Below are 21,564 nucleotides of genomic sequence, written 5' to 3'. Positions count from 1 at the left end.
ATTGACTTGGGGGGGGGGGGGGTGATTACTTATGCACGCTCAAGTTTTCTGTTTTTTTGTCTTATTTCTTGTTTGTTTCACAATAAAAAATATTTTGCATCTTCAAAGTGGTAGGCATGTTGTGTAAATCAAATGATACAAACCCCCAAAAAATCCATTTTAATTCCAGGTTGTAAGGCAACAAAATAGGAAAAATGCCAAGGGGGGTCAATACTTTCTCAAGCCACTGTATGGTCCTTTGCAAGGTGCCGGTAGTATACCAGAAAATACAACAGTTTTGGTCTTGTCTTTTAATTTCTTTCCTAGCTCTCTGAATTTGTTTTGCAGGGATTTTGGTCTGTCTCTTCCAATGTTGTTAGTACCGATGTGGACGACTACTACCGGGTTGTCTCCTGTTCGTTGTAGGAGTCTGTCCACATTCTCAGTGATGTGCTTGACAGAGGCTCCCAGAAGGCAGAACACTGTTGTAGTAAGGGGGTCCAAACTGTGAATTAAACTTGCTGTGTTTCTCAATATGGAGTCCCCAACAGTCATGACTTTTCTTCATTTTGCTGTCTGGTCACCACTGTCAATAGGGTCCTGGATGTTGTTCCTTTCATTCTCTTGTTGTTGGTTTTGCTCATCAAAATTTTGAAGTGGCTCAAATTTGTTGGTTGTTTTGATTTCTGGTGGTTGTGTTTGACGAAGTTTCTTTTTTCCCTGCTTCTGCCTACCTGAACCCAGCTTCTATCTCCCTGGTGGCTTTCATTCTGTTAGGGGTGGTGCAGACTTCCATGAATTGTGGGTGTGCCAGCTCCTCAAGATCCTGTTGCTGTCTCATTTCTTCCAGCTTCATTTCTAGCATACTTGTTAGTTTATGCAAGTCCTGTATCGCGCGACACTTTACGTACACTTGGTTTAGCTCTGCTGGGTTTTTACCACATCATGCAGGTTTCACAGATTACTGGCTTGAAGACCATGTTGATGTTTTTTTTTTTGAAGTTTAGTTTCTTCTGCAGCCGTCAACCTGCTTTCTTACTGCTTCTAAACTGCTCTGCACTTTTCCACGCCTGTACTTCTCCCACGCTGTCGCTTCCACTTGCTGTCACTGGGAAGACTGCTTTGTTTATAGCTGCTTTGTTCTGCTGTGCTGTTGGCTCCCCCCCCCCCCCCCCCCAGTGTCTCAGAATGGCACTGAATTTGAATCAGCTGCTCCGAGTTTCGGCTTGTTTGTTATTAGAAGAACACATGCGGCTGTTTGACTTTGAGCGCCAGTGTAATAGAGCAGTTTTGCCATGCGGTCGGCGCTGAGATCTAAGCATGGATATGGCGCCACAACCACAACACCCTGGACCAAGACGTGAAACTGGAAGAGGAATTTGGGGACTCCCTGGTGTCAGCCCAGTCTGGGCTACTTACCGCTCCAGTTCAGCTGAGCATCTGAGCACCACCTCCTCTCTCTGATCCATCACCGGGAACAGGTCAATGACCTCCTAGACCGCCGGCCCCGTTGGGCAACCTTGTCTCCCTTCCATGGAGATCAAGGTTTTCCCCTCCCCCACCGCTTACCAGCAGTGGGACAAATATCTAACCTCTATGCCCGCCTTTCTCCCTACCTGTTTTAGGTGTCGCCAGCCGGGTCATCTGTCCAAGTCATGCCCATGTGTGATAAAGTGTGACATGGCCGCGTGCAATCTGGCATCAGAAGTGGATAAGTGAGGGAAAAATGGTCGGGAGGGGCCTTGCATTGTTAATGTAATTTTAGGAAAAGTGAAAACCCATGTGGAAACAGGGTTTGTGGAAGCAGGGTATGGTCAGACCTTAATTAGAGCACTCTCTTGGGTGGTGTGTTGTGGCAGCTACAAGGTGAGGTGGCGATCTCCTGTGTCCATGGAGACACCGCAACATACCCCACAGTCAAAGTATATTTATCAGTCGGTCCAATAAAATGTCACCTGGTAGTTGGGTTGGCGGAAAGGCTACCACAGCCAGTTATTCTGGGTCAAGACTGGCCATTATATAAAGATTTGGTGAAATTAATGGCAGTCTAGACACTACACTTAAATGTAGTGGAAAAAGCCGAAAGGGGAATGATTGGTAATATTTTTTTCTTTTAAACGGAAATGTTTTTTCCTCTGTTCCACCCGAGAAAAACAAATAGAGAGAAGGATGCGGAAGTGGGAGCGACCATTAATGAGACAAGGCTGGGGGCTGGTGGGAGCCTGCTATAATGGTAACAAACGCCAGTCAAGGGGGGTCGAAACGCAATTTAACCGAGAGGGCGAGGTTACTCCCACCCCTGTCAATATACCAGACATGTGGCACTCAAGCGCGGATATAGTGTGGGGCCAAAACAACGACCCCTCACTAGTGCACTCTTGGGGACAGGTCCAGTCTATTGAAGGTAAGGATGTTAAATGCGAAGGGTTGCTAGTATTTCCACATTTTATTATCAAGGAGCAATTACTGTATAGAGTAAACTTTGCCACGGGCACAGGACAGCCTGTAAGACAATTATTGGTTCCCCCATCTTGTCGGCTGGAAGTCATGAGGCTGGCACATGATGTCCCTTTTGTGGGGCACCTCGGAGCTGACAAGACAAGGGAACAAATATTGGATCGATTTTATTGGGTAGGACTTCATAAAGATGTGTCAAAATATATAGCCACATGCCCAGACTGCCAACAAGTAATGCCTGGTCGAGTGCGCCCCGCCCCTTTTGTCCCACTGCCGATTACTTCCACTCCCTTTGAACATATCGCAATGGACATAGTCAGCTCTTTGCTACCTTCTGACTATACGCATATATTAGTGGTGGTAGATTACGCAACATGATACTTGGAGGCAGTTCCAGGGCGATAGCCAAATAACAAGTGCAGATTATGGCTAGAGTTGGGATCCCCAAGAAGATCTTGACTGATCATTGAACTAACTTCTTGTCCAATACGTTACAGCAAGTATACAAAATACAAAAATAAGTCCCATCAGGACGTCTGTTTACCATCCATGGATGGACGGTTTGGTGGAACGCTTTAATCAGACTTTGAAGTCGATGCTGAGACATTTTGTAAATCAGGAGCAAAAATTTGGGGCCTTGCTTCTTCCCTACCTCCTTTTTGCAGTAAGAGAGGTGCCACAGAGTTCGGCTGACAGCCTTGCGATATCCTCGATCTGTTGATGTAGTGCAGCATGTGCTCATACTTAGAGATCACCTAGATTTGGTTGGTTGATTGGCCCAAGACAATCTCAGATCGGCTCAGTAGCAGTATTACAATACAAATGCATTTATTCGAACCTTTCGACCTGGAGACAAGGTAATGCTGCTGCTTTCCTCCTCAGAATCCAAACTACGCTATGTGCTAAGTGGCAAGGGCCTTATGAAGTGATTCGGGCTATAGGAAAGATGAATTATGAAATTAGACAGCCCGATCGCCGCAATGAAAAATAAATTTACCACGTAAATTTATTAAAGCCCTGGCAGGCAAGGGATGCCTTAGTTACAGTCCCAGACAATGTAAATGATGATTTGGGCCCCAAGCTAAGACCTCTAGCACAAAGGTCATTTTGATGAGGAACAGTTACTTCCTGATCAACAACATGAGCTGCGTATTTTAATAGAGGAATTCAACAATGTTTTTTTCTAACATGCCCGGTAGAACTAACCTTGTTGAACATGCCATTGTCTCTCCCCCAGGTGTCATGGTGTGAGAGAGACCTTATCTCTATTTGGAAAGAGATATGGGACAAAAGCAACTCTGATGTACGGGCTGAGTTGAGTGGGGGACGGAGGGTGTTGATGCTGGGATGCCACAATCACTGTCGAGCCCGCTTGAGGTGTTGTGGGCTAGTCGACAAAACACAGGGGATGGAAGGTGCCCACTTGATGACCCCAGAGATGTACCCTACTGCGACAGAAATATGAGTTCTGGTGATGAATCTTCCTCCCGACCTGTGAGGGCGCTAAAGAACGAGAGGAGAAGAATCTAGAAGGGCTGGCCTGACAGTTCGTTTCCGGGTCAGGGAAGTGGGTCAGTCTGGAAAGAAGTGAGACTCTGTTGTAAGACTGTATTGATCTGAAAGGTAAACGAGAGGCAGCTGCAACCGTTTACCTAGATATCATGCGGGATTACATATAGGGGCCAGTGTAGCGCTGATCTTTTCCTTCGTTTGGGTAAACGCGTGGAGAGAGAAGGACCGAGAGAGGAGGTCTCATTATTAAAAAAAAAAAAAAAAAAAAACGACGTGTTACGTGTTTTGTCTGTGTAATAATTGTCCGTGTTTTGCACCACCAGACAGTTGAAGCACAAATCCAAAGCTGTCGCCGAGGGTCAGCACGATCCGGATCACTCTGCACCACCGTCACGAAATACCTGTGTTTGCACTGACCACCAGCACGATTGCACTCACCCAGGACTGGTGACCATGTGTTTGTTTTTGTTCAGGACTGTGCCCTATTATTGCTATCCCCACGCTTTACACATTGTTGGGTATAGCTGGGTATTTATTATTTAATGGTTACCAGACCTGGATTATAAATAAAAGCACCTTTTCCACTGGAAACTGTTGTCTGCCTGTCACTCCTCTATCCCATCACCGCTACACCTGTTCCCCTCCACTAGCCACTTTGCCACACCTACTTAGCTCAATCCAGACGGTTGTCATGCGGATGCACTGGGTAGACCGCACTGGGTTGATCCCCAGAGCCAGCATTGCAGTCGTTGTGTGTGCTGATGTGCTGGGGAGGCAAAATAAGCTGATCCATGGAGCCAGCATTACACTTCAGCCATCAACACCAGGCAGAAGGATATCTACATCATCAGATGGAAAGAAACGCAAATGGATGGAGGTGCAGATGGATCACATTAGTTTACTGTAAAACTACGTCTTAGTTGGTACTTATCTTGGCAAGAGCCGAGTTCAAGTCAGCATGAAGTTTTAACATCTACTCACATGTAATGGAAATCAGAATTGGATCAATTATTGGTCTAATTTAATTAATTTTTGGCACAGCTAGAACAAAAACCAGGAGGGACACTGGCTTTCCAGGAACATGGGTTCCCCACCCCTGCTCAAAAAACATGAATAACCAAACAATGTATTGTTTCCCCAGTTTAAAAAGTTCGACGCGGAAACCAAGTGTTGTTACTGAAAATCCTGAGAAACAAGTCTGAATAGACCTTTCCGACTGCCGTAATAAAACAAATTTCCATACGCACACATAAGAGTACCATTCTTAAGTGCTGGACAAAAATAAATAAATAAAAAATAAACTGAACAAACGGCACTGCAGGAAGATGTTTAAATAATAATTCTAATAATAATACTACTAATAATTTTGAAAACTTTAAATGTTAATCTTACAAATTCAACTTGTATTATTATTATTATTAATAAACTCTGCTTAAGGCAGGGAGTCAATCAGGTGTGAGTTTATATTCGAGTCAGTGAAAGTTTCACACTGTATTATACACTGTATACAAAATTGATCTTTTTGTGGTGCATGAAAAAAAAACACCACCATTCGAACACTGATGCAATACCAAGAATTTCCTACTGACTGCATCAGAGCACTGGTATGCTGTGTATTGTAAAGCTCCATGAAAATAAACAGGTTCACACAGGCAGTATTCATCTAAACTGTTTATTATGAACACAGATAAAATAAATACAAAGAAAAGCACCGCTGTCTGCAGTGGATCACGGCAAATAAATAATACAATAACTGCCTATTCTCTCACTTGCTCTCCACTTCACAGCACTGTTTCAAAATGATTATGCTGGAGAATATGTTCTTGAGGGAGCATATATTTATATTAAACATGTTCCTTCATATAAATCTACAGATTTTTTTTCTTCTTTTAAATAGGTAGTGTTAATCATGGGTATGTCAAAAAAAAGTCTGCTGAGGCTGTCATTAGTTTAGACTTGACTGTAGAAAGCATTCAATAACTCCTAGTTATTGACAGCATTTTACTGTCATTCACTCTTATGAATAGCAGGCTGATGCCCAGGATTGATGAAAACTTTATGCTAATGAGTGTGACCAAGCTGGCTGTAGCTTTGGATTCATGCCCCTTTAAAAACATGACCCAGAGAAACTTTGATTTTTAAGCGCTTCTGAGCACTTTTATTCAAAATACAAAACAAGCAAACAAAAAAACCTAGCTCTCACTGAGCACTCACACACACATGCAAGACAGCTAAGCTGTTTACCTGACATATAACACCAAAATAAAACACAAATACAATTTTTTATAAAACCAAACGTAGCTTTTAAACAGACCTTTACAACAACCTTCAGCCAGGCTCTTCACTCAACAGCAGCAGCAGGAGCCTAGAGCAGACTGATTGCTTCCCTTTTATGCTATGCACCTGGCTCTAATTTTTAATTGTCTGGTGCAGGTGATAATTAATAATTAAGCAAAACAATTAAATTAAACAAAAGCAATTACCTTTGCAGGGAGGCTTTAACTCTGTCCATGCCATACAATAAAACATTTTTATATTGCAGGCCCCCTTGTCCTGCTACATTTGTTACATGATGTAATTGTTAACCTTTCTCTCAATTTGTTAAAAACATGCCTTCATAAATGAAAATTGTTGGGGCTTAACTACGCATTTGAATTATGAATAGCAAATGTAGTTAAATAGGCAGCTATGGATGAAATCTGATCATGTACTCCTGTTTTCTCATTTCGACAGGCAAAAATAGACCCCTAAATCTCTGTTGTTTGTGGTTTTATGTCTTACTGTGCCTGAAGACCCATAGGGATGCTCCATGCTGGGTCAGGTTGAAACAAGGGAATAGTTTCTTCAGTCTTTTCAAGCTCTGGTAACCTATTGCAACCTTATTCTATGACCTTGTTCTTTTAACATAAAAGTGAAAATGTAAAACTCCATGAAAACATGACACAGATAGTAGTGAATAATGTCTCCGATGTTTTGCTCTATGATGTGTGAAGAAGACTTGTCTCCTACATGTCAATATATTCTACCTCAGATACATGGATGTCAGTATGATCTTCCATGGTAATAAGTGTTCAAAGGCTATTCCAATAAAAGCATCCACAAACCATCATTCTGCCACCAGCACTTTAGACATATGACATAATAATATTCAGGTGATGAGTTTTGTTAGGCTGTATCTTGTACCCTGTACTGATAAATAATCTGAAAGCTGATTCATTCGATCACTTAACATTTTTGGGGGGGTCATCCATGGTCCACTCATCTACAGTATTCCTTAAATTGATATTTCTTGTTTCATTTTGTGACCAATGTTATGCAAGTATGAATGGGAATGTATCTGAAGATGTTATTATCTAAATAAAAATAATTTAGATTTTTATTACATTTTTTTTTACTTCAATCTAATATTGGACTTGGCTTTCAACAAGATAAAATGAGATAGTAATGATGGGGACCAACCAAGATTTCCTATTGGCCCAAAGTATATGGTTGGTGTAATGCTGGCTCCAGGGATCAGCCTTTTTTCAGCCTCCCCGGCACATCAGCAGCCACAATGGCGGTGATGCTGGATCTTGGGATCAACAAAGGTGTGGCCTCCCTAGGCAACCGTCTGGAGGGGGCTGGACGGGGGACTTTGCAGGGGTGATCAGGTGGGCATTTCCTGTCTTCAGAGTTTTATCAACTCACCCATGACACCTCAGGAAGGCTTGACATTGATGCTGGTGTCCCAGCACCTCACCCCTTCATCCCCTACACAACCAAGCTCAGTTTACTTACCTTAGCCATCCATTCCTTTTTGTTGATGTTAAAGTCCTCAATCACCTCTCTTTTGAGGTCCACTATTGGTCTCTTTCATTCTTAACCAGAGCCAGTTGCATATATTCTCTGCCTCCTCAGATCGAGCCTTCACTATATGCCTCAACTCCTGTCCACTGGATCCAGTATGTCTGAGAATCTGGGTCTTAGGAACTGAGAAAAAGGCCTGTTCCCTATTGCACTTGCCCCATGATATCAATGATATGAAGGACAGCCTGTGCATCTTCCACTGTGTCCTTTGCTGCCCACTTGCTCCTAATTATCACTACCTGAGAATAAATGGACTAAAGGACCTCATGTCCTGAAGCTTTTTTTCATAAAAGTGCATATCAAAAGTGCATATACAGGTATCACAGTTAGAGAGAGACACTAACGGATCACGGAAAGTTGACGAGGTGGCATTAGCAAAGAGGTACAGGCGATGCTCGAGCTTGGGGTGATTGAGCCTTCTAGGAGTGATGCAGTCCGATTGTGATAGTTGCCAAAAAGGACAGCACCAACTACTTCTGTGTTGATTTCCGTAAAGTAAACACTATTGCCAAGTTCAATGCATATCCGTGCCTCAGATTGACGAGCTTCTCAACAGACTGGGAATGGTGAAGTTCATCTCGACTTTGGACCTGACGAAGGGATACTAGCAGATCCCCTTAACCCACAGATCATGTAAGAAAACTGTCTTTTGTACTCCTGATGGTCTGTTTCATTTCACAACCATGCAGTTTGCGTTACATGGTGCGCCCGCTGCCTTTCAGAGACTAATGTACCAGGTTTTACGTCCACATCGTGAATATGCAGCAGCATATATTGATGATGTGGTTGTGGCTAGGGTCACAGCCAACTTGCAGTCTCTGAGGGTAGCCCGGCTGACAGCCAGCTTGGGTAAATGTGCATTTGCCAAAGAAGAAACCCAATATTTAGGATTTATTATGGAACATGGGCAGGTGACACCTGTCGCCACCAAAGTCCAGGCTTTGATGGACACGGCAATCCCGAAAACCAAGTCCCAGGTGAGCTCTCTCTTGGGGTTGGCCAGTTATTACCGTCGACTCATCCCCGAGTACATCACCGTGGTCAACCCCCTAGTGAATCTCACTAAAAAGAGAGCACCAAATTTAATTAAATGGACAGGAGAATGGCAGGGGGCCTTTGTTACCATGAAGCAACGAATCTGCCTAGCCCCCGCCCTAATCACACCAGATGTTGATTCGGAATTCATCCTCCACACTGACGCGTTGGATGTTGGTCTGGGGGCGGTCTTATTCCAACGGGTCGATGGAGTAGAACACCCCATCCTATATATAAGCAAAAAAATGCTCCCTTGGGAGGGTAACTACTCCGTCATAGAAACAGAATGGCTGGCCATTAAATGGGCCACTCAGACCTTACGCTATTACCTCTTGGGACATTAATTCAATCTTGTCACTGACCACGCCCCACTCAGGTGGTTAAGCACGATGAAGGATAGCTACGCCCGAGTAAGTCGGTGGTATCTGGCGCTACAACCCTTCATGTATTTCATGACACATCATGTGGAAGGAGCGGGGCTGAGGGTACTTTAGGGGCTGTGAGTGCCATAATCAGTTCCTTTGTTCTGGTTGATGGGAGGAATGAGGACTGTGTTTTTGTCTTGTCTGCAACAGTGTGTGTTTTTTCTTCGCCAGACTGATTAAGCATGGATCTGGGAGCTGGAAACTTGGGCAGCATCACTGTTTCCAGCATCGCACCTGCACTAAGAGCACGCACTGTCCAGAGACGTGTCTGTCTGTGTTGTGTCTGCGTTTTGTTATTATTATTTCAGGACTGCAACCTCTAGTTTTGATGCTGACGATACCCATTGTTGGGTAGAGCCAGCTTTATTATTTAAACCGGTCAAGAGGCTGTCGAGAAAGAAAGAAAGAAAGAACTTGAACCCTGAACCCTGTGTTTGTCCTTGTTTGGAGCACCTGCATCACCCTTTCAATATGCACTCCATCCCACACGTTCACAAAGACATCTTAAAATAGTAACGCTTTTTTTTACACATGGCACCTCATAAGATCTTCAAGTTCTCAGAAAACTGAACTATCATTTCAATATTTTTCCTTCTGAGCATTTTGTCTTTGCTTTTCTGTTCTGTACTTGGCATTTCTAGCAAACATCCTGTGCAGTAACCAGTAAGATTTATACTTGAACTTTAACCAAGACAGAGTACAATGTATTATGGTATGAAACTGCAATGATATCTTCTGATATATTTTTATCATTACCAAATGTTCTTCACAAATAATTGGTAGCAACCTTAACATTTAAACTGTATTTCCATGGAGAATTTGTGTCACTCTGCATGGAAGGGCATGGAATTTATATAAACGGTAAGGAATCTTTTAACTGTCATTGTTTCCATGTACCAACCCCTGATTTTAAGTTAGTGAAAACAAAAACAAAAAAAAAACGATAAATATATATATATATATATATATATATATATATATATATATATATATATATATATATATATATATATATGCAAAAGTGCAAAAGTTTTAGGCAGGTGTGAAAAAATGTTGTAAAGTAAGAATGCTTCCAAAAATAAACATGTTAATAGTTTATATTTATCAATTAACAAAATGCAAAGTGAGTGAACAGAAGAAAAATCTACATCAAATCAATATTTGGTGTGACCACCCTTTGCCTTCAAAACCGCGTCAATTCTTCCAGCTACACATGCACACAGTTTGTGAAGGAAATCGGCAGGTAGGTTGGCCCAAACATCTTGGAGAACTAACCATAGTTCTTCTGTGGATTTAGGCAGCCTCAGTTGCTTCTCTCTCTTCATGTAATCCCAGACAGACTTGATGATGTTGAGATCAGGGCTCTGTGGGGGCCATACCATCACTTCCAGGTCTCCTTGTTCTTCTTTATGCTGAAGATAGTTCTTAATGACTTTCGTTGTATGTTTGGGGTCGTTGTCATGCTGCAGAATAAATTTGGGGCCAATCAGATGCCTCCCTGATGGTATTGCATGATGGATAAGTATCTGCCTGTACTTCTCAGCAGTGAGGAGACCATTAATTCTGACCAAATCCCCAACTCCATTTGCAGAAATGCAGCCCCAAACTTGCAAGGAACCTCCACCATGCTTCACTGTTGCCTGCAGACACTCATTCATGTACCACTCTCCAGCCCTTAGGTGAACAAACTGCCTTCTGCTACAGCCAAATATTTCAAATTCTGACATCAGTCCAGAGCACCTGCTGCCATTTTTTTTTGTTTTCATGCATAGTTGAGTCGCTTGGCCTTATTTCCACATCAGAGGTATGGCTTTTTGGCCGCAAGTCTTCCATGAAGACCACTTCTGACCAGACTTCTCCGGACAGTAGATGGGTGTACCAGGGTCCCACTGTTTTCTGCCAATTCTGAGCTGATGGCACTGCTGTACATCTTTCGATTGCGAAGGGAAGTAAGCATGATGTGTTTTTCATCTGCTGCATTAAGTTTCCTTGGCCAACCACTGCGCCTACGGTCCTCAATGTTGTCCGTTTCTTTCTGCTTCTTCAAAAGAGCGTGGACAGCACATCTGGAAACCCCTGTCTGCCTTGGAATTTCTGCCTGGGAGAGACCTTGCTGATACAGTATAACTACCTTGTGTCTTGTTGCTGTGCTCAATCTTGCCATGGTGTATGACTTTTGACAGTAAACTGTCTTCAGTAACCTCACCTTGTTAGCTGAGTTTGGCTGTTCCTCACCCAGTTTTATTCCTCCTATACAGCTGTTTCTGTTTCAGTTAATGATTGTGTTTCAACCTACATATTGAATTGATTATCACTAGCACCTGTTTGGTATAATTGTTTAATCATACACCTGACTATATGCCTACAAAATCTCTGACATTGATAAACATAAACTATTAACATGTCTATTTTTGAAAGCATTCTTACTTTACAGCATTTTTTCACACCTGCCTAAAACTTTTGCACATATATCTCAAGATTCACATTTTTAATGAGTTCTAAATACTGGTCCAAAATGTACTTTTTATACATACAAAATATTAACTTTGGTGATGATTTATCTAGAATTATTTAAGCAAGTTCAGTGTGTATGGGACCAACTGCAGTGAACTTGAAATTTGCCTTAAGTAGTTAAAAAAACCTGAAAACTAATTAATACAACACCATCTGGGGATCATTTCCAGTTATCCCAAATGATATCTTTAGATAATCAGGATTCTTCCCTTTTATGTTCGGGAAGATGACAGTAAGTGGGGGACAGGGAACAAAATAATAATGTGACTTCCATGTTTTGTTGTTTTTTAAATTTAATTTTAGTTTACCTATGACAGTCTGGAAAACCACACTTAATATTGCAGAAATGTTAAGTTTGTACTTATTGCAAGTTTGTGTTTAAGAATTAATCAATCAATCAATCTTTATTTCTTACGTAGAGCCTTTCATGATAAATTGCCTTAAAGTGCTTTGCAGATAAAAATAACTAAACATATTAATATACAAAACCATTTAGAGGATAGTAAAAGACAAGATGATAAAATACTCCTTTAAATTACATAAATTAAAATAATATAATAATTTAAATTTTTACTTTAAAAAGCAGTGACAAAAATAAGTAGTATACATTTTTTAAATAAGTAGTATAAAATGGAATGATACTTTTTCCCTTTAAAATACACATGCTAAATGATAAAAATGGGTTTTTAATCATACTTTAAAAGTAGTGAGAGATGGTGTCTCCTTTAAAAATCATGGCAGATCATTCCTCAAAGCTTAACACTCTGCCACCTGTCTTCTTTCTCTGTATCCATGAAATAAACCTGTCCTGTGATTTAAGAAAGTTTCTAGAGACATGGAGTCAGCAAATCTTTTAGACATAAGGTAGCAAGGCCATTTAAAGCTTTGTAAGTTAAAAGTAGGACCTTAAAATCAACCCTGAACCATACAGAAAGCCAATGTAAGGCTGCTAACACAGGGGTAATGTGTTCTTGCTTCATTGTTGTATTTAAATCTTTGGCAGTAGCATTTTGCAAAACAGTCATTGAGACAAAACACAACTTGAAATACCAGAGATCAGTGGCACTTCTGTTCCTGCAACACTAGCACCCTTGTTCAGTACATAATGAATCGGTTTGTGGTTGTGTAGGTGTAGTTTGCAAATAGGAATAAAGTTACTTGTAAATTGGATTTACCTTTGTTGACACTGCAGATGAACCTCTTCATGAGTGTGTCATCTGAGAATTTAAAGAAAGAGTTTTAATAGGGTGATTAATTTTACAAATGGTACAGGTGTAGTGTTTGAAAGCAGTACATCATCAAAATTGGGTATGTGCACCAAAACTTGACCCGTGTAATGTCAGAAAGCAATATGTTGTCATGTTGAAAGTGGTACACTATCAGATTCTTGTACAAGTGTAATCAATTGCGATCTGATGAGTGTTTTCCTATTGTCAAACAGAGATAAATTTACCATTAATTATACATATTTCTTTGCAAACGTAAACTGGAAAAAGACAATCAATTTCTCTAAAAAGAAATAAATGTCACGACTAACAAGACAAAACGAGAAGTCCACCCCAAAGTTGCACAAGTAAAACAAATGTACAAGACCCAGTGTATTGCATATAATAAATATTTGTATACTATTTTCTTAATGGTGGAGAAATATGATAAATTACATTAACAACGATGTAAAAGACTAGAAAATATGATCAATTCAATTTAAAAAGATGTAAACAGCATAAAGTGCCAGATTGGAGTGGCCGCTTCCCTGCTTTCTTAAGTTGTTTAAGCGTGCTTGAACAAGCGACCACGTTTTACATCGTACCTGAAATTTCACTACACTTTGTGTGTGTGTGTGTGTGTGTGTGTGTGTGTGTGTGTGTGTGTGTGTAATAATTTTTTTTAGCAGATATTACTGCCAGTATGATTTTTACTGGCACCGTTTAGGCTTATTCTGCTGCTGCTAGTAGCTGCACAAAAGATATTCTTGATATAACCATCCAAACTCCCGCCAGCAGATTTTCTACAGTAGTCATTACTCCGTTTTTGTACATTATCGTTACGTTTGGTGTTCTATGCGTCAAGAAAAAAAAAAAAAAAAAAAAGGTGGGGCGTGATTCAAAAGGTTGAGAACCACTGAATTAAATTAACAGAATACGGTGTTTTAAGGGCAGAAGTTACATTGTGTTCACTACAGTTGTGGTTATCTTATACAACCTGCAGCTGTGAGACGTTTGATTAAAAAATAGTTCGTGTGTATATATTACACAGAATAAGTCATATATGTAGTCAACTGACACATATCCAAAGCGGGTTCGCGTGTTTATGTCTCGTTAGTGGCAACAATAAAAGGACCTCACAGATTAAAGCAGTTTTTAGGATTAAAATTAATTAGAAAAAATACATAAATACAACCAGCCTAATAAGATAAAACACGATACAATAGAACTTGTGGCATCGTGCATATGTAATGGTATAATGTAATGTAATGTTAAAATATAAAATCAAAATTAAATTAAGTTTATTTAGCTACATAAATTACATCAGCGATGCCACTGCATCGGTACACAGTTGGATCACTGGATCTCGCTACAATGTATTCATCCAAAGCGCGTCACAATTAACACTGACACCAGCAGTTACAGTTAGTCTCCAATTCCTGAGGTTGCCAACTGCTACACAGCCAACCCCCTTTCTCCTCGGTGTCTTTGCAACGTGTGATTCGATTAGCTGCTAGATGAGCTGCTTGCCCTTTCCCCTTTAACCCGGTGATGCTGGCTGTTTCCTGCTGTGGTCATCTGCACACTATTTCTGCTTACAGTGGAACACAGCTGAGCGCAGAGCGACAGTAGTGCTCCTATCAAATCTAGAAAATCTGCGTCCACCCCGCAGCAATGCGAAGGAAATCAAGGATATTGTTGTGTTTTGCCGTGCTCTGGATCCTTGGCATCGCATATTACTTTTATTCGGGAACTGCGATGAATAGAAAGGTAAGATATTTCTTTAATTTTGGTAACGTTAATGTATTCCATAGAAATCCAGGTCACAGCTGTCAGAATTAGGAATGCACATTTTTAACGAACCTGATCTTTGCACTGTGTTATTAATCAATGGTGAATGTGTGATTTATTTTTTTTAACGTTTTTTTTTTAGTATTACTTTATTAGTATTTTAGTATTTTTAGTTTGTCTAATGAGATACCAGTACCTGTAGTGTAGAACAATGTTGTCAAGCAGACACGTACCACAGCTTGTGAAACAAAACGATAGAGGGGGTTGGGGTACTTTTTAACCCTATGCTTTAAAAGCATTTTATGTGCTTGAAAAAAACCCCAAAAGAAAACCAAAAAAAAACCTACAAACTTACATTTAGCATTTGTATGTGTTAGTTAGAAATTGTACACCGATTTCAAATGATGGTAGGTTATACAGTAGGATTATGCCTTGTGTCTCCGGTATATTTCGTAGCCGGTTTGCAGATTTCTACAAACCCGGCACGTATCTTACTTATGGTGAATACTGAAAACGGTACCATATGTTGTATTTTATATGTAAGAGATAAATACTACATTAAACTATTTCAATTATGTACACTGTTGTTCAGTTGCTGGCCACTGTTTATTTTCCATCAACATTTGTCCCCATATTATGAATAGGATGATGTTTACTTAGTTGCCTATTTTACGTATTTTTACTATTGTACATTGTGATTGTAAATCTGCAACTTTATTGTTGTGGAAATGAATCCACGTGGGACGCTACATTATGGACAGTGTAAACATGACAAATTGCTGGCAAGGCAGATGCAATCTCAACCATTGTTAACTCTGGTCTTCTGTCTGCTGTATACCTACATATTGGTATCTGATTGATTTGCACTGCACTTTATTCATAATAGGAATGGACATGATCTCTCAAACATTCTCAGTATATAGGTAACAGTCGCTCATTGCATGGATAAAACTTTTTTTTTTTTTTTTGAAACTGTGGTTATGAGACTTGCATTTGTCAGCTGAAATAATAATTTTAAAAATTGATTCCTGTACTCCCTTTACTACGTTTTAACGTATTGGGGTGCTGTTTTAAGCATCTTAACAGTGATGGATATAAATGTGATTGAATCGCCTAACAGTTCACCACTGGAAGAATAATAATGGTGACAGTATGTTCTCAGCAACCAAACGGTTACTTCTGCAGATTTCAGAATTGTTCAGTGCTTCATGAACTCATGGTCAAAGTAAAGTATTTCTATTTTTACAAGCCTCTTGATTGATTTATGTCTTTGTTGTGGGGTTGAGTGCAAGCAGTAACTTTATACACTTAAGCAAAAACTCTGAGGTGAAATTGTAAGGAGCTAAGGAATAGAACAAGCAAAGATTGACATCCATAACACCTTACTGGCTGCTAGTTGGCTTTTTAGTTGACTGTCTAGTTTGTTTGAATGATCTTTGTTTTAGCTCCGTAAAGCTTTTTGATTAGCCCTCATCCTCATTGTACTACCTCTCGTATGAATGCCATGATCCCCATTTTCCTTTGTTGACATGTGTGATATTTTCGAGTACTGACAAGAAGAATCACCTATACATCTGATATTGTCAACATGGACTTTTAAGGTAAAAATGTTATTAAATATGTTCAATCTATTTTTAACCCTGTGTGGTCCACTGTGCTTTTAACATTGGGTACTTGCTGCAAGGAAAGTGAGTCTTAAAATATAGTGCATAAACATTAAACAGTGTTACAAAACAGTATGTACACCAGACATTATAAAATACGGTCAGCTCTCATTAATATGAATTTCAAGGAACCAGCACTAAAATGACTGATTCAAAACTGTACAATTTTATAACCTGATAATTCAGCTTATTAGGTTACAAACTCAAATTTAAATGGTTTATTCAATCTTTTCAAAACTGACTTGTCATTTCCCGAGTAATCTAGAGCTGCTGCTTCATTTAACATGTGCAGAGGTGGTGTGTTAATAACCATAATTACTGTCAGAGCCGCTACTGTATTTTTACCATATTCAGGGATGCTTTGTTAATTTAGTTTGTCAGTTTAGTTTATTAACACTGGTTTGTCAATTAGTTTGTTATTATAGTTTGTTAACATTTGCTTGCCTATTGCTTTTCTCTTACTTATTCTGTTAATTTCATATGTTGATGAATGTGCTTCATGATATAAGTAATAAATACATTTCTAATTATTAATTCATATCGTGATTGGCCTTGGCATATTGTGTCTGGTTCAACTCTGTCTCAGAGAACACCTTGCTTGCTTCCAAAGGGGCATTCTCTTACCCAGAGACTACTTCTGTTGACATTTCTTAAACAGGTAGTTTCGGAGACCTTGTTAATTTAATCTTGGACTGTTATCTTACTAAAGAGTCTTTTTTAAAGGGCATAGCTTATGTGACTTTCTTGAATCAGAACATGACTGATGGTTAAGATTTATTTCATGGCAGCTCTGAATTGCATTGATACTGTCAAACACGTGCACATCAAATAGTGAAATACAGTTGGATGTGTTTCCTCTATTCTTTAATTAGCTCCTATTTTCTAAAAAGAAGAACAAATCAAATTAATGTTACAAAATGAAAAACCAACCAAGTTTAATGTGTTTAAGAGAGTTTGAAATACCCCTTGGTTGTTTGGTTCTAGTTCTGTGAAATTACCAGGTGTTTTAACTCTTTAAAAAAAAAAAAATGTACGGTTCATTAAAGACTGAAGTGAATGCTTTGAAAATATGTCCTGTTGTCTCATACACATTCTTGTTGTGGTATAGAAAGTAACATCACTTTAATGGAGGGATTATTATGCTAGTTTTTTTTGAACATTTGAAGTTTTAAATGTTTAGGAAATGAAACAGATGCTAACATCCCTAACTGAATTTCAAACAGGGAAACAGAACTTAAAACCACATCATAAGTTTTAAGCAATGTACTCTGTCATTAGGTTCAGTCCATGAACATGTAGCATTAACTGGTTTGACTAATGGATGGCTCTAGATTTTTGTGGTCAAAATTACTTATCTTGCCATTAGTGTCACAAATATTACACTTGTATGGACTTACCCATAAGCATTTCAGAGCAGACTGCAATTATTTAGGCACAGTTTCATGTGGGAGTGTTTGCATAATCTATTTAAAAAGATGAAGAATACTGCTGTGTAAATAAATCGAATTATTGCTATTTTCAACGCTTTGTTTTTTGTAAAACTGTTGGTCTTGCATAATAGGTTAATTCATCACATACATGCTGACTTTTACAAAGCATGCAGATTATTTTCTTTTTATTGCACAGCTATGGCCAAATGTTTTGCACCACCCTATAGAATGAACTAATATCTAATTTTGCTTCATAAAGCCGGATGAAACCAGCTGAATAATGTTATGTTTCCATATTGAATTGCATACCGCTTTGTAGTTATACTTGAAAAATGTGACATTTCAAATTCTAACATGAAAAGCTTACTACTATTATGGCTTTGGTAAAATTTTGCAATATCATTTTGTAGTTTATTTTATTACATAATGCACATAGCTCTACATCATTTCTAGAAACATGCTATAATTTCTTCATAACACCACATAGTTATAATAATCACAGTAACGTGCATTGTCTCTAAACAAATGTCGCTCATAGACAGTCAATCCTGGCTTATCAGCCCTGGAGTTGTCAGCAGCTCCCTTTTAAGCGAGACACTCCGCCAGAACACACCGACCTGCAGGTCAGGATCCTCAACTGTCTCAGGTCTCGAGTGTCTGGCTCTTTCCTGCAGACACATGTATGCATCCAAAAAGCCACTGACTGTACGTTGTCTGTTACATGTTCTATATTTAAAATGTGAACATTTTAATAACCTTGTTCACAGTATTAAAGGCTATAGTTTCAGTTGTGGCTTAATGACACAGTCCAGATTTCTGCTTATATTCCTGCTAATGTACCATAGGACACTGCAATTATGATGGGACCAATATATTTGACAAACACTATTGAAATGGAATGCTTACAATTGAACAACTGCTTGAAATAGGAGAAAGTATTGGTTACTATATAATAAATTCATTAAAAAAAGAAATGTCTTGCAAACCAATTCATAAATAACATCTGAACAAAATAAGATGTTACTGATGGGGTACCCATTTCATGACATATATTGGGTCGACCTAAAGAAATAACTTTTATCGTTTTAAATCATGATTCAACAAAAGCATTTGCCAAGAGAGAGGGGATTTGGCTTCTGAGCATCATAGTGTATCCAGGTCATGGTGTCTCCTGCAGTGTTGCTGTTCCTACAGTAGTCAGGTGATCCAAAAACGGTTGGTCTGTCCTTATTTTACTCTTTGATTAGAACGGAAAAACACTGAACTCAGGTTCCACAAAAGCGAGTCATTACTTTTTTTGTTTTAAACATTTGAGTCAGTGTAAATTGCATCTTAAATGTCAGTAGAGCTGCATTAACATTAAAACCCCACCCTGATCTACAGGTGCCAAAATCAAAGAACCTGGCGGATACATTAGGTGTTTAACGTTGGCCAAGATAACTTTACATATAAAGTAGATGAGGAGGGGAATTGATCTCTGTGCCCCAACCAAAGTGATTATTTATGACCTAAAGTCAACATTTTATTTATGTTTTATTAATGCAGACATTTTTTCATGGATCCTGGTCACATTTTTCAAGGGTGAATTGCCTATGCTACTGTCACTCGCTGTCTTCTCCTGATTGGCTAGCACCTTTTTCTTCATTGCCAGTGTGTAGAAAGAATTAACAAGTAAATACATTTACAATACCCAATCAAGAGTAACTAGCTGATATGTGTAATGGTTTAAATTTATTAGCACTCTTAATTATTAATTACTTCCAACCAAGTTCAAGATCCGGAAAATTAAACTTAATCAAACCTGGAGCGTGCATTTCGTATCACCTGACACCCAGGACAACAAGGTTTGTGTCAGGGACAACATGAAGAATGCCAAATGTTTATAATGATAGAAATGAAGTGATTATATATATTTTTTTGTGATCAATTGTTTTTTTATTATTTTTAATAACAGAAACAAAGCATAAAAAACTAAAATACTTACAACATTGGCAATGCTTGCACATTAAAATAATATTCAAATAAATAAAAAAAACATTACAACATTGTTATCTAAAAATAAAATTACATACCAAAAATAGAGGCTAGTATAAAGGTAATGGAAAGGAAGCCCATGTCATTTAAGCATCAGTGCAGCCAAATCGGCAGCAGTTGCTCTCCATGCCTGTATAGTTGTCAGATGAGCCTTATTAATCCTGGCTGTGGAGCATTCCAAAAAAACAATGCTTCTGAAGCCCGAGAGCCAGGTAGCAATCATAGGAGGAGTAGGGTCTATCCAAAGCTGTAAAATGGATTTCTTGGCTGCAGTTAATCCTGCCAGAAGTATCCTGCTCTGGTTTAGAGAAAGGCCCAGGGAGGAGTCATCATTCAATAGAAATACAACCAGATTTATTTATGATCATGCATTTTGGTAGAAAAACAGTAAAAAATGCAGAGAAACTTGACAGGTTATACATCCTTTTAAAAATCTGTGTTTCAGCAGTTACAAAACTGAAAGAACGTCAAGAAAAATCTGAATACCATAAAGCAGCAGTAATAGTTGTCAGTGATTTTCTATCTGTAATGCAACAACTAAAAGACCTGTACATCAGGAGTTTAATTCAGCTAAAATAGTGGGGGAAAAAAGACAGAAGCCTGTTTTTATGTTTGAATAACTCAAGTATTGCTTATTGTAGTTGTACTCTTAGTAGGTTGCTTAAATTTACTAGAAAATGGCTTCCAAACTGCACTGAAAGGAGTATTTCAATAAAGTATGTTACACATTTGTTTAACGTAAGGTGGGGTCACAGGGAACCTTTTGCGTATCTTGAAAAATGTAGAGAACTTGTCAAGCACAAGGCTAGATTCACCCCCGTAATCACCGATTGATTGTGTTCATTGTTAAATAAAGCCAAAATGCTACAAGTTATATTCTACTTTTTTTTTGTGTGTGCTTTGTGTGATGGGGAATGGTGCAAGTAGATTTTTCTAGTATTTTGTCCCTTGGACAATCCTTTTAAAAAAATAAATAAATAAATAATAAAAATTGCACACTGCTGCAGTTATACAGCCCATACATTTTATCAAAGTGAGTTCAGTAATATGTTACTTTTGTACCAAAGTTAATTAGTGTCAGAATAATCAGTGCATTAAGTTTAGCCATGGATAGTATTCTCGTAATACTTCAGCTTCAATGTGTGTGTCAATTATAAGGAAAATCAAGCATTCAGCAACATTTATAATTGTCTTTCTAAAATAATAGCAAGGTTTTTAAATCAATATTCAAACAGCATGAGTAAAACATGTAAATATGGTAACTCTTTGAATATATATATATATATATATATATATATATATATATATATATAAAAAATTTAATGTTAAAGTTCGCTATTACTGTAAATTTTCAATGCATTACCATACTTGTCTGAATTTATTTGCTTACATTTTGATGTTTTTAGCATGTTAAACTAAACTACATCTGTATAAGTTTTAAGCCCAGGATGGATGTATTTGGTTTGTGATGAACAAAGTCACTTAAGCCTATTATCCCCAAGCAAAACAAGACAGTGAGACCTTTGACCCAGAGATGATTCCCTTACCTCCAGATCTGCTCTCTAAGCCATTGCTTCTAAATGGCTTTGGGATTTAAAATCCAGTTTAATGCTGATTGCAGAGACAGCTATTGAACTTGGTCTATGAATATTTGTACCATTGTAAAAGTTTA

The 21,564-nt window shown here is 38.8% G+C and overlaps 1 protein-coding gene across 1 annotated transcript in view; it reads left to right on the top strand.

Moving 5' to 3' along the window:
- Positions 1–14,558: 14,558 nt before the first annotated feature.
- galnt2 (UDP-N-acetyl-alpha-D-galactosamine:polypeptide N-acetylgalactosaminyltransferase 2) overlaps positions 14,559–21,564 on the top strand; it is a 157,783-nt gene continuing 150,777 nt past the window's right edge. Inside the window, exon 1 of the mRNA XM_041252811.1 lies at positions 14,559–14,743. Within this exon, the coding sequence (XP_041108745.1) occupies positions 14,648–14,743 (96 nt within the window). The 5' untranslated portion in view covers positions 14,559–14,647. The remainder of the gene's footprint in view (positions 14,744–21,564) is intronic.

The sequence above is a fragment of the Polyodon spathula genome, chromosome 6, assembly GCF_017654505.1.
Source record: "Polyodon spathula isolate WHYD16114869_AA chromosome 6, ASM1765450v1, whole genome shotgun sequence".
Taxonomy (NCBI): Eukaryota; Metazoa; Chordata; class Actinopteri; order Acipenseriformes; family Polyodontidae; genus Polyodon; species Polyodon spathula.
This window is presented reverse-complemented; position numbering and strand designations above follow the sequence as displayed.